Source organism: Passer domesticus, chromosome 14 (genome assembly GCF_036417665.1).
Source record: "Passer domesticus isolate bPasDom1 chromosome 14, bPasDom1.hap1, whole genome shotgun sequence".
NCBI lineage: Eukaryota > Metazoa > Chordata > Aves > Passeriformes > Passeridae > Passer > Passer domesticus.
The window spans coordinates 3,092,232-3,105,142 of record NC_087487.1 but is presented as its reverse complement, the minus strand read 5'-3'; the positions used below and the strand labels follow the sequence as shown (position 1 = coordinate 3,105,142).

Below are 12,911 nucleotides of genomic sequence, written 5' to 3'. Positions count from 1 at the left end.
AGCCAAGGAGTCTTGAGAGGAGATCACATTCCTGCTTGGCCTCAGCACAGGAACCCCAAGCACCTGCTGTTGGAGGACCCAACAAACACCAGGCTGGGCACATCAGACCAAACTCCCCCCAGTCCTCAACCTCTAAACCTCTCTTTGGGGCCAAGAGCCCCACTTTGAGGTTGGACTCAATAAACACCAACTTGTTTGTTGGAAAAACAACACCACGTAAACAAGCTGGGCGAGTCCCTGGCAAGGACAGGACGGCGCCTTTCATCCTCCAGGTCACCCAGGGAATCAAAGGCTCTGACAGCCCCATAATGCCAGGGCTCTGAATAAACCAGACCAACCCCCCAGGCACCCCCGGGTGCTAAATCCCGCCCAAAACAGGTGACACCACCCCTGTCCCCACTTCACCGGGGCCACCGTGGTTTTCAAGTCGGGCCATTTTCATGCATTTTGCTGCATGGCCCAGGCCGGGGAAAGGAGTGGACTTGGGTTGTGAATGTGCAGGGAGGAGGAGGAGAAAGAGGAAGGCTCACGCTGCCCATCCCAGCTGGGTGGGGCTGCAACTCAGCTCCCTCCCCCGGCAGCGCTGTCCCCAGGGCGGCCCTGCCACCAGCGCGTCACATCCCGCAGTCTCTGCTGCCATCTAGTGCAGTAACCTTGGCCCTTCCGTCGGGAGCATCCCTGTCCCCTTGTCCCCATGTCACTCACATCCTGAAGGGACACTAGGACAGCACAGATTTTGGGGTGCCCGGTTTTGGGGCTCACAGCCCAGCACCACTGTGGAGGACGCTGGTAAGAAGCAATGATGTGCTAGAAAATCCAGGGTTTATTGTAATTCCATTTAAAAGTCGTTCCAAGCCCGGAGCGAGCAGTGAGCTCTTCCCCAGGGCGCCGGGATTTGGCCCCATCAGCACTTGTAGTTCCCAAAAAAACAGGAAAGAAAGGAATCACACCGGTACCACCTGCCACCCCAGGGTGCTCCCAGGGGGCTGTGGGACAAATCCTGCAAGACAGATCCTGCAGCACTCAGCTCCATGCAGTGACAGGGTTAACACGAACCAGGGCACAGCTTCTGCACTCTGGGACATTGCCCAGTGCCAGCCATGGGCTCCTCTCCAGCATCCTCATGGGGTGAGCAGGACTAACAAAGTTCATCTGTGCCAGGTGTGAACCCCAGCGAGGACACCTGGTCTGGGGGACCTTAAAGTGCTTTGCAAGGGATGCACACACACACACACCCCCCTCTCTGAGCTCGGTGCTCCAGGAGAGAAGGCTGGGGAGCCCTGGCTTGAACCCCCACTGTGGGACAAATGAGGGACACCCCACAGGGCTAGCAGGCCCTTTCTCCCCATCCCCCCAGATCCCTGTATTCAGGGCCATTCCTCCAGGAACATTCCCAGGGACACTGAGGGACAAACAGGTGGGTTCTCCCAGAGCAGCAGTGGTAACTCATCCACATTTCTGGGGGTTCCTGGTGAGCCCAAGGTCATCTTTTAACAAGAAAAAAACCAAGCCTGAAATAAAAATCAGCATCCATCTTAGCAGCAAGTCCTAAGGGAAGGTCCAAGTGCTCGGCAGCCCCGAGCCATTGTCCGGTGCTACAGCACAGCAGTGTCCCAGGGAGAAAACAGGTTTCCAGTGGGATGGGGAGTTGGCACTGGTAACCAGAACCTGGCTGCAAAGTCCCACCAGGAGCAAGTGCCCAAAGGAAGAGAGAAAATACTTGGTCCCATTTTACCAGCCGAGGGAAATCCGGACCAAATGTAACAGCCACGGTTGGGAGGACACAGCACCGGGATCCGTGGGCAGGGTGCCACCACCTCAGTGTCCATCCTCAGCCAGCACCTGGGGAACGGTCACCTGCAAGCAGGGAGTGGGGTAAGATGGGATGAGTAACTGCAGAGGCTCCGCATCCCATCCCAGTGCCTCCTGATGTCCTCAGCCCAGGGAGATTCCCCTCCTGTCCATCCCATGCTGACGCCCATGGCCTTAGCCCCCAGGCACAGCCCAGCTCCAAAAATGTCCTGGTGCTTCCTACAACTGGAGAACCAGCCCCAAACCAATGAGGAAACCTCTCCCCAAGCTTCAGAGTCTCTGGGATAGCAGAGCTTCCCAGTCACTCAAACCAGCAGTTGCTGGGATCACCTCTGGTCTGGAGATGGCACTGTGGGTTCTGTCACTGGCCAGCCCAACAGCAGGCCCAGGATAAGGGACAAAGCGTTCCTTAGACACATCACAGAGCAGAGCCATTCCTCTTTGCAGCCACATTCCCTCAAGTCCTCCACTCATGGCATGAGCTGCGTGTCCCAAAATGTCCTTTTGGGCCCCTCACCTCCTGTGCCCGCGGGAGAGGTAATCCCGGTTCAGAGAGCAGAGCTGCTGCTCCAGGCGGAAGATGCGGAATGCCAGGTACGAGGAGGACACGACCAGGAGGCAGATGCTGGAACAGAGGAAGAAGCCAAACACCCAGTTGAGACTGAGGTGACATTGCCAGTGTCCCCCCAGCTTCCCTGTGCCCTTGGTACACTTACAGCACGATGAAGATCTTCAGGAGCTGGTAGTCAGAGGGTCTCAGCTCTGCCACACAGCTCTGCTCCACCTCCAGCTCCTCCTCGGTATTTATTGCACTTTCTGAAAGCAAACCCAGAGTCAGCAGCACAGCCACCCTTGGCTGATGCTCCTGCTCCTCCAGCAACCAGGAAACATCAAATATTCCTCCCTCATGGGCTCAGAGCCTGCAGCCAGGAGACCCCAGCCCATCCCCAGGACTCCATAGTTGACTCCCAGCCTAATCTGTAAGGCAGAATTCCCCTGCATGAGAGCAGAGGATGGATGAACACACTTTTATGGAGGTTACCACCATGTGGAGCAGAGCACAAGCTCATGCCCCTCACCTGAAACCAGTGGCTCCTCAGAGGTGAAGGAGCTCTCCTTGGTGCTCAGGCTGCTGACAGAGGCCCGGTGGATGCACTGGTAGTTGGCATCTGGCAGTGACAGTGACAGTGAGGTAGGTGACACCTTCCTCCACTTGCCCTCAGGGACGATCACCTCCTGTGGGAACAGTCCTGGTGAGCCATGAATGAAACCAGCACTGCCATGGATATGGGGGGCCAGATTCAAACTCAAACCTTGGAGCACCAGCACATTCAAAACATCATCCTGAGGGAGAGCTGGTCTTCCATGACGGCTCCTACATGATGGGAATGCAGGTTCCTACTATCAACAAGGACCTGCCCACACACCCAACACCTGCCCCAAATACCAGCTGCTGCCTCCTCCACCCCTTGAAGCTCAGGATGGACACCTGGAATTCTCCAGCAGGCCCTAAATAGGGCAAAAAAGTGCCCCAAAAAGACAACAAATCAAGCGGGGTGGCAGCTGGCACAGAGAGGGGCTCCCCCAGTGGAGAGTTCCCAGGGCTGGAGCTGCCAAAGGGCTGCATCCCACTGAAGCACCAGGAGATGCTGCCAGATCAGCCTGGGTCACTCCCGATTCAGCCCTTGAAATGAATCTTTAACCCCTGGGATGTCACCAGACCATGGGTGACATCCCAGCTGTCACCCTCTGGTGCACCCCCACTGTCACCTCCTGCACCCAGCCCGAGGCTCAGGACCAGCAGCCATGGAAGACACCCTGCTCCAAAGGTGCAGGACATGGCCCCCATGCTCCCTGGATCCTGCCATGGTTCAGCAGGTGTCCCCCTCTCCCACCATCCTACTCATCCTGCAGATTTTTGGGTAACTCAACCACATTCCCAGCCTGTTATCCACATTCCCAGCTGTGAACAGCATCAGCGCCTGGGGAGCAGAGTGGTGGCATTTTCCACATCACTCTGAAGTTGTTCTGTCTCTACACAGACAGAGTCACTGCCTGTGCTCAGCCAGTCCTCTTGACCCATCTGCTCCTTCCAGGTCTGGGGATGAGGGTCCCAGAGGACAAGCTATGATGGCAACAGGCACATCCTTGCACCTTTGATGGCACCAACAGAAGAACCAGCTCTCTCCCGACTCCCCGAGCAGCCACCAGACAGTGTCAAACCCACCAAGGGCACCAGGCAGGCCCTCTCCACCCCCAGCACGAGGGCAGGGGGTCTCTCTTCTCCTCTCCCAGAGCTGCCCTGACCCTCACCAGTGACACGGAGTCCGGCTCCTCCGACAGCTCCTTCAGACTCAAGCTCTTCTTACTGGACACCTAGATGGGGAGGAAAGGATGGGGCACTACAGTGCCAGCTCTCCCTGCTTCAGCCTCAGCCACAAAATGGAATCTGGGTTTTTCTGCTGAGACTATGAAGAGCAGCTGCTAGAACTTATAATCAAGGGGATTTGGGGCATGGGGAAAGGGCACTGCATCAATGCTTCCCATCACAAAAACCTGGTGGGGCCATGGTTGAGCCAAGGGCTTCCATGGACAGGATAAAACATCAGGGGGTAAAAAAAAGAAGGGTACATCTGGGCAGAGCCCAGCACATTTCAAAGAATAAGTCCCCCAGTTTGGCAACAGGGCTGAATCATCCAAATGGTTGCCCTGGCACAGCTGGCACACACCCTCCTGGGCAGGGCAGGGCTCCTGTATGGCTTCCCACGTGCTTCAAAGTCAGGGAGAAGAGGTCCCCACAGTCATCCTCTCCAGCTCAAGGGCTGATGGATGTCTCCCCCCACTTAAGTTACATTCTTTTTTGACTTTGTACCATTCTTCCTCCCCTTAAAACTTTAGATCTGGGCAAAAGGCATCAATGTGCAGAGTGGCAGAACTAGTATTACCACCAGATTATAAATAATTCATACCCACGCCCTGAGAGAGAGCAGAAACTCGGAGCTCTGCCTCATCCATGACCCAGAAAAGCCCACGGGGACAGAACGTGCCCAAGGCATGGCTCCTGCCCCTCTTCCCATCCCTTGCTGAGGAGTGACGATGCTGGGAATTGGAGAGGGCTTTGGGAGCAGTCCAAAGCCTTGGAGGCAGAGATGAAGAGCTGTGCTCAGCCCAAAGGGAAGGTGCAGAGCCTCAGGGCCATGCACACACAGTGGGACAGAGGGGGGGTACCTGCAGGTGGGTGCAGACCCTCCTCAGGACATCATAGACGCTGTCACGAGAGATGAGGGATACAAAGATGTACTGCAAGAGAAAGAGGAGAGCTGTTGGGAGAGATTCCCCCATTCCGAGTCCACAGGCAGAGACAGGCAGAGACATCCTGCCCTTGAATCTCCCCGTTTTCAGGAGTCACATCTCCCCCACAGGCATTTCCCTGTGGAACTTCCCTGCTGTTATTTTTGCAGCCTGCTAAAACCTGGACCAGATTTTTTTGGGGCCAGTCTTGCTCAGTTGCTGTTCCTATAGCTTTCCCATGCTCAACTCAGAGGGACACACAGCAAATGGGGCCAGGACCTACAGAAAACATCCCCAGGGATGGAAGGGACACAGGGCCACACTCACCATGCCTGACACAGAGCCCCTGCGTGACGTGCAGTGCAGTCACACATGGCTTTGAATGCCCCAATCCTACCCTGTGCCACTCCCTGCTAAAACCCACCTCCCAAATTCCAGAGGAATAACTGCCTCCCAACATTCTGCAGGAACAACCCCCTCCCTGGCAGGGACAGGCAACACACAGTGCTGGCAGCAGCACCTGGGCAGACGAGGACTTGGACACATTACATCAGCTCACTGCAGCCAACAACATCCAACAGGATTTAAAAGCTGGAAACGCAGCCCTGTATCCAAGTTTTCCGCCAGCTCTGGCTGAATGCCAGCCCAAGCCCTTTCCCTACTTGTGCTTAAGGAGTTTAAAGGTTTTACGTGAGCCTGGCAGGGATTTGTCAGGCTCGGCCGAGTTTCACTTGGGCTTTGCTTCGTCCAGGAACAAAGTGAAATTCAGGAACAAAAGCAAAGCTGTGGTGTTTGCCCCGGCTGGCAAGCAGCACAGAGAGCAACGCTCACTTCCTAACCAGGGATGGGAATTGCTTCATTCACTGCTCTCAAACCACATCCAGTCTGGACCTGGGCATCTGCTGTGTGTTGGTGTTACCTTTCTGCTGGCAGTGGTGGTGATGGCCAGGCCATTGGGCAGCAGCCGAGCCGTCTTGTGCTTCTTTATCAGCTGTACAGACACCACTGGGATCACCACCTGCAGGGCAGGAACACTGGGATGGACACAGCACAAGCATCACCCAGCCAGCCTCCCTAAGACCCACCAGGAGAGCCCCCCATGCAAGCCCAGGGAGGGTGAAAAAATAAGGCAAGATGTTATTTTTGGCAGGGTAACTTTGCTGAAACCTTGAGCTTCCTTCAGGTATTTGTTTAAAGCATCACATATAAATAATTCAGTCCTTCAGCCCAGTTTTAAAGGAAGCAGTCTCTGCCCGAGATCCCCGTCAGCCACAAGACTAATGGGGAAACATCAGATTGTAAATCAAGAAGAAAAGCCAAGAGAGATTCAAATCTCACCCCCCCTAAAACCTTTGATCTTCCTTCAAGTGCCATTGCGGCTGGAAGGAGGTTTTGCATCAGGGAATTTTAAACCAAACCAATATTTGGTTTCCCCAGGCTGATGCCACGGGTCATCAGAGTGGGAGGCACGGCCGTGCTCTCTTTCCTGTTGGAGGTTTTTGTTGGGGATTTTGGTGGTATTTTGGTGAAGGAGGGGATAAGCTGTGGTTACAAGCCCTGAGGGACCAGGGTGGGCTGGTGCCCACATTACCTTAATGTCCTTCCCAAAAAGGTTTGCGTAGAAGCAGAGCCAGTTGGGGGAGATGTAAAGCCTTCCCTGGATGAGGATGTCTCTCTGGAGCGCGCAGGAGCAAACTGCAAGGCAAAGAGAGAACCGTGGCAATGTCTGTGCCAGATCGTGCCCGCTCCGTGCCCATCCCTCACCCTGGCACCCACCTTTCAGCACGCTCTCCTCCGTCGGGATGTCCTTGAACAGCTTGTGGTACTGGGAGTTGTACTTGCTAGCAGCCTGAAAGCAAAGCAGAGCAAAGTTATCCGGTGACCTTGCCGATAAGGAGACCCAAAAATCCCTGTCCTGCCTCCCTCTGCCCGCACCCGGGACCGGCGCAGGGGGGTCCCACCGGGCTGGGAACAGGAGCCCCGACGGATTAGAGGAAGGTTGGATGATCCAGCACCCGGCGAAGGCTGCGCCATCCTCCCAGATTAACATTTCCCTTAATAGCTACAGGGGCTGCTGAGCCCTGGTGAGGAGCCGGTTTTCCGCCAGGCTCATCTGCAGGCAGTTTATTTTGCCCAGCGGTTTCTCTCCTCCTCCTCCTCCTCTTCCCTTATCCGGGACACGGTGACAACACTTGCTTTGCGCCCATCGCGCCGCGCCATCCAGCTATTTATATTCCCGGCGCCACTTCAAAGCCTGCCGGCAGCCGCGGCGGGAGGCTCGGCAGGTCAGCCCCGAAACGCTCCTGTGGCGAAGGTAAAGCTCCAAAGCGCTTCAAGATCCTCCATAAATCTGCTCAGCTGGTCCTGGAAGGCAGCTCTGTGCCCCCTGCCCTCGGCGTGCTCCCAGCTGTCCCGCGGGCACCAAGGGAGGAGCTGCTTTGCCAGGACGCAGGGAAGGCTGGCACAGCAAGGCTGGTTGGTGGCAGCCACGCAGGCAGAGCCCTCCTGCCCACAGGCAGGAGGTCACCTCTGCTCTGCGCACCTTGTCAGCAGATGAGCTGGGCCCTAAGAGGATCAAGGCTCAGCAGCACCTGCAGTTGGCTCAGACACCTCCCAGAGGGATGCTGGGATGCTGGGGGTGTGCTGGGGGTGCCAGTGGGAGCATTCCAGGAGAACACGGAGGGCACTACCCCCTGGTCCCAGCACAAATCCACTGCTGGCCCTGTCACCCTCCCAGATGCCTCTGAGGAAGTCAAAAAATGTTCTTCTCCTCAATTTTCTCCATGGGAAAAGGCAAAATGCCATTTCCTGTCACTCCTTCCTCTTCCAGAGCATCTCTTATCTGTAGATGGACCAAAACCATCTAGTTTGGGCATGATTTGAACAAGGAAAAAGGTTCAAATTGACAGAAATTTATCTGTTCTTAAGTCAATATTTCCACTTTCTCCTTTGCTCTAGATGGAAAATCCTGGAAGCATTTGCAAGGTAGAGCACAGGCCACACAAAACCATGACCAGGTCTCCTGAAATTACACTCGGGAAGCTCTGCCCCACATCAGAAGCTGCCTCTGGCTCCTTCAGCCCACACCTGAGACCCCAGGTAGGCTCCTCCTGGGGCAATAGGCTACAATGCTCCAGCCTGGTCATTCCCAAAGGCTTACCACTTCCCGGTGGCATTTCTTGATGTCCTCATCCTTGAGGGCTTCGTTCAGGCGGAGGCTGGAAGGAAAAACAATAATCACCAGGTAAGCAAAGAGCAACAGGTCTCTCATCTGTTCCCTAAAACATGTGTGCTGCAATATGAGACATAAAAAAACGTAAAGGACTGAAGAGAGACCCCCAGAAAGCCACATTTTGGGTGTCTCCATGATTTATCATGGCATTGCTGAGGGTCACTACTGGCTGTTGAGGGCTGATCTCTGATGCGAGCCAGTGAAGGCACCAGGACCAAGGTACTTCACACACACTCAGCTCTGAGGGAAGGAGCCCAGAGCTGACCTGGCAGCAGCTTAGGACAGGTTGGGAGTGGAAATGTGCAGATTTGACAGCTGGGGCAGGGATTCTTCAGGGAAAGCAGAGGCAGGAATTTGGGAATGTGCCTGAGCAGGAGGGTGGACTCAGCTTTGGTCGTGCACAGGGACATCCATCCATGTCCATCCCATGGACAGATGGAAGGACAAACCATGGAGAGAGCAATATCCTACCAACAGCCTCAGCAGCGGGAATACCATCGCCTTCCCCAAAACCCTTTCACTTCACTGCTTTTGTACCCACAATATTTCAGGAAGAAAACGAAGTTGGGTGCCCCCTGTGCCCTGCTCCAGCTGGCAGGCAGTATTCAGGGCTTGAAGGCAGCAGGAATGCCACAGCAGGACAGAAAAGAGAGAACACTCAATGGCAGGCAGACCCTGGGATGCTGCTCCTCACCTGCCGTCGAGGGAATCCAAACTCTTCTGCTTGTGGGACACCTCCAGCTTCTCACGACCGTGCCTGGGCTCGGGGCTCTTCAGGGGAGCTGCCTTCTCATGCATCGGCGTGGCACTGCAAGGAGACACCCATCAGCCCCCTAGGGAAAGGGGAAAAGGGGTCTGGAGCTGTAAATCTGTTCCCTTCAATCCCAGCCTGCACAGAGACATGAGAATCTGCTGCTCAAGGACAGCAAGAATATTTCTGCTATTTCTCAAGTCATATGGAGATTAAAAAAAAGTCATTTTTCTGCCAGGGACACCCTAGCACTCAGAACACAGCAGCCAAATTGCTGCAGCTCCCTGCAATAACACCCTCCAGAGCAGAGACTCTTCTCCTTAAGCACTGGAAGCTGGGATGGGAAAAACCACAGGTCTATGAAACTCCTTGGGGGGGATGGATTTCGGCCAGGGTCTGCTCCTCTTGGTCAGCAAACACCATCTTCCCAGGGCAGAGCCATCACCAGGCACCTTAGAGCCACTTATTTACCATTGGGAATGTTATCAGAGGCTGCTTATCAGCCACGGCAGGCAAAGTAAACACGGGCCCAGCGCCACAGGCGGGTTATCACCTGGCAGGCCACAAAGGTGACACTTCCACCCTGGGCAAACCACCACTGGATATTGCTGCGGCACTGGCAGCCAGCAGAGCACCATCCCAGGGGACCGGTGGCAAGGCAGAGCCAGCAAATAGCCACAGACCCATGGAGAAGAAATTATTCCAGGGAAAGCACTCAGCTCCTGAGGCAGGGGGTGATGGCAGAGCAGGTGGGGCGGCGGCAGGACAGGATGAGTGCCAGCAGGAGGGACAGGCAGAGCTGGAGCGCGTCCCGGGCCCGCGGGGATGGCGCCGTGGCACTGCGGCACAGCCCAGCCGAGGAGCAGCCAAACTTCCACACTCTGAGAGCAGCTCCTTCGCCACCTGTACTTCCCTAGACACATCCTGCTCCTGCTCCTGCTCTGAGGGGCTCATCTGAAGGAAAACCCATGGAAATAATCCCCCCGACTCGGGAAGAGCCAGGATAGGGGTGCTGGATCCCTGAATAGGCTGAGAGCTGAAGCTGTGTGAGCTCCCACATCCCCACAGCCTCAGAGCCCTGACCAAAACACTGTCCAGGTGCAATGGAGCCCAGCTGACTCCCAGCTGGAGGCACAGGGAATGCTCCCACAACACCTAACACATACATGGGGGCACAGAACCAAACGGAATCACTGGTGCCTTGTGGCTGGAAACAGGCTGGGAAATAGCTCCTGGATCCTCACAGGCACTGTTGGCAAAGACCTGCCTGCACAGCCCTGGAGTCCAAGCACTGCAGGGATGGGATGGACACACTGAGGTTGTGGGTTTTTAGGAGCTCAGGTCAAAGGATATGTCAGGAAGGAAAAGGAGACCTTACTGACAAGAAACACCAAAATAACATCCCCTGGCATAGCACCAAAAGGTGTTTTCCCTGCCTGGCTCCTCAGGTATCCTCTGCCAGGGGATGCCATCCTGCCCTGAAGCTGAAACTCCTATCATGGAGGCACCAAAGCCTTCATCTGCCCTTCTCTCATGCTGGAAAGGGGCTCTGACCCAATCTGGAGCCTCCTTGTCCAGAGCTCAGCACTCTCTGGCTTCCCTCACGTCATCCCTTAAATCCACCAGCGCCTGCACTGCTTAATCCGGGTGAGCGGATTTATCCCCAACCGGCGCTGACACCGAGGGGCACCACACAGGGACTGGGCACAGCAAAGGCATCAGAACCCCTCCGAGGTCACCGAACACACGAAACCCCATAGCAAGAGAAAAAACACAGGCTGGACAGCACTTGGAAGTGCTGCATCCTTCTTGGCTCTCCCTCTCACAGCCAGCATCAGGGACAATTCCCAGACACAGTGCTGGCAGTGGGATGCTCCAAGGGAGTCTGGGGGCTGTGAGGAGCATCCTCAGCCCCAGCAGGGACATCTCAGGAGCTGCTTTGTCTCCTCTGTCCAGATCTTGCTCTGTCCTGGCTCCTAGATGCATCAGGGATAATGTGTGGGATGCATCCCACACATCCAGAGTGTGGGAGAACAGGGTAAGGCTAGGCTCCAGGCACAGGGAGTTTTCCCTTCCAAGAGGTGCTTCCAGTGCCAGCACAGTGAGGAAAACTCTTTCTAGCAGCTCATACTGTCACCCTCCTCAAAGAATTTGTTCAGCACCAAGCTGTTCCTGAGGTAAACTCACCATCCCGAGTGTCCCAAAATACAAGTGGAACAAAACCAGTCGGAGTTCAGAGCTCCAGAGAGGAGGCAGAGAGGGTTGATGCACAAGTTCCCAGCAAGGTGAAAACAACCCAGCGACCTGATGCCCCTTTGCCCATTCCTGACACCCCCGACCCGCCCACACCGGCTCCCTGAACCCCCAGGTTTCGCCAGGCGAAACCCGGTGCTTCTCCCTCCCACGGGATCGGCGTCTCCCTTCCCTTACGCGGCGCTGGGATCCAGCCTGGAAAAGGTCCGGCGCGAGCCCCTCCGTCGGCGAGCGATTTTCGCTGGATCCCTTCCCCGCTGCCGGAGAGGCGCGCGGCGGAGGCCGGAGCGAGCCGGGCAGGGATCCCGCCTCCCAGCAAACCCCGGGAGGCTCAGAGGCGGAGGGAGGCACCGGCGGGCGGGCGGCCGCGGCCCGAGCGAGCCCGGGCGGGATTCGGCGAGCTGCCCTTGGTCCCGGCGTCCAAGGTCATTTCAGTCCCGCGTGTCGGAGCTGGAGCGGAGCCACCCCGGGATGCTGGAGAGGAGCGGCCGGAGCCGAGCGGCGCTGGCGGGAGAGAACGAGGCGCGACGTCAAGGCCGGAGGGAGCGCCGCGGGTCCGTCCCGCGGTGCCCCGGGTGTTCCCCGCCCCGGGAAGCGGGGGGTCACGGCCGGGACAGAGCCGAGACCCGGGTCCCGCGGTGTCCGCAGCGCCGGGGGCGCTGGGTCTCGCCTCAGCGGGAGCCGCTCGGAGCGGGGCCCCGCGGCACGGAGGGAGCACGCAGGGGGGCGGCCCTCGTGCTGCGGGGCTGTGAGGGGCACGGCGGGGCTGCGGGGCTCGGCCACCGCCGGGGCAGCCCTGCCGCCGATCCCATCCCCGCCGGCGCTCGGAGCCCCTCAGGCGAAGCCGGCGGGTCGCCGGCGGGCAGCGGCGGGACTTCTCCCCGGCCCGGCCCGTCCCTTCAGGGAATGAGGGGGTGCCGGTGTTTCCGCGCTCCCCTCAGCGCGGCGCCGCCGGCCGGGACAGGCCGAGGGCCAACACCGGCTCGGCGGCGGCGGCGGGAGGGACGCGGCCCCGGCCCCCTCCGGCCCCGAAGCCCTCCCCGGTCCCAGCCCCCTCAGCCCCGGGTCCCCCCCGCTCCCGGCGCCCCCCGAGCCCCCCGCTACCTGCGCGCGGCCCCGCGCGCCGCCGTCATGCCCCGCGCGCCCCGGCCTCCTCGCGCCGCCACGGCGCCCGCCCATTGGCCGCCCGTCGCCTTCCACCCCGCCCATTGGCCGCACACTGCCGAGCCCCGCCCCTTTCCTGCCGCCCATTGGCTCCCAGCGCCCAGTCCCGCCCCCGCCACGCTGAGTGCCACATCCCGCCCCCGCAGGCCCCGCCCACCGCCGTGAGGGCCGGAGCCCGGCGGGGTCCCGGCCCTTAAAGGGAGCGCGGTGCGGCCTCTTAAAGGGGCCGCGCGGGGGCAAGCTCCGGGCTCCCCTGCCGCGGGCGGGGCCAAGCCACGCCGGAGGGACCCCGACCAGGCCCCGGGAGCCCTGCTGGCTCTCTCCCTCAGGCACAGCCCCCCCAGTAACACAGCCGTAGAGCCCCACGGACTCCTCCTTGGACCCACTCCCCACCCCAACAGCTGCCTG

The 12,911-nt window shown here is 58.1% G+C and overlaps 2 protein-coding genes and 1 long non-coding RNA gene across 4 annotated transcripts; 2 read left to right on the top strand and 1 right to left on the bottom strand.

Moving 5' to 3' along the window:
• Positions 1–805: 805 nt before the first annotated feature.
• GRAMD2A (GRAM domain containing 2A) lies at positions 806–9,137 on the bottom strand. Of its 2 annotated transcripts, XM_064389174.1 has the most exons (11): positions 9,030–9,137; positions 8,264–8,321; positions 6,880–6,952; positions 6,695–6,798; positions 6,023–6,121; positions 5,041–5,112; positions 4,126–4,188; positions 2,892–3,048; positions 2,529–2,628; positions 2,330–2,437; positions 806–1,857 (listed from the first exon to the last, which is right to left on the bottom strand). In XM_064389174.1, the coding sequence occupies exons 1-11, from the start codon at positions 9,131–9,133 to the stop codon at positions 1,854–1,856; spliced, it is 942 nt and encodes a 313-aa protein (XP_064245244.1). In that variant the 5' UTR covers positions 9,134–9,137; the 3' UTR covers positions 806–1,853. The 2 variants fall into 2 exon arrangements, with proteins under 2 accessions (XP_064245244.1, XP_064245246.1); XM_064389176.1 differs by lacking the exon at positions 806–1,857 and having other exon boundaries at positions 2,326–2,437.
• Positions 7,785–10,842, top strand: LOC135280844 (uncharacterized). The gene is made up of 2 exons (XR_010347660.1): positions 7,785–8,202; positions 8,887–10,842. It is a non-coding gene; the product is annotated as an uncharacterized LOC135280844 (long non-coding RNA).
• Positions 10,843–11,393: 551 nt separating this feature from the next.
• Positions 11,394–12,668, top strand: LOC135280986 (serine/arginine repetitive matrix protein 1-like). Its single transcript, XM_064389461.1, has one exon. It carries the CDS (start codon positions 11,394–11,396, stop codon positions 12,666–12,668), a length of 1,275 nt encoding a protein of 424 aa, XP_064245531.1.
• Positions 12,669–12,911: the final 243 nt, after the last annotated feature.

Bases quoted from the DNA above. Each gene is read 5' to 3' on its own strand.
- LOC135280986 (XM_064389461.1), top strand. From the start codon at position 11,394: ATGCCCCTTTGCCCATTCCTGACACCCCCGACCCGCCCACACCGGCTC.
- GRAMD2A (XM_064389174.1), bottom strand. From the start codon at position 9,133: ATGCATGAGAAGGCAGCTCCCCTGAAGAGCCCCGAGCCCAGGCACGGT. The intron at 8,322-9,029 runs GTGAGGAGCAGC...TTTTCCTTCCAG, and splicing joins TTGGATTCCCTCGACGGCAG to CCTCCGCCTGAACGAAGCCC. The intron at 3,049-4,125 runs GTGAGGGTCAGG...CTGTTCCCACAG, and splicing joins AGCCGGACTCCGTGTCACTG to GAGGTGATCGTCCCTGAGGG.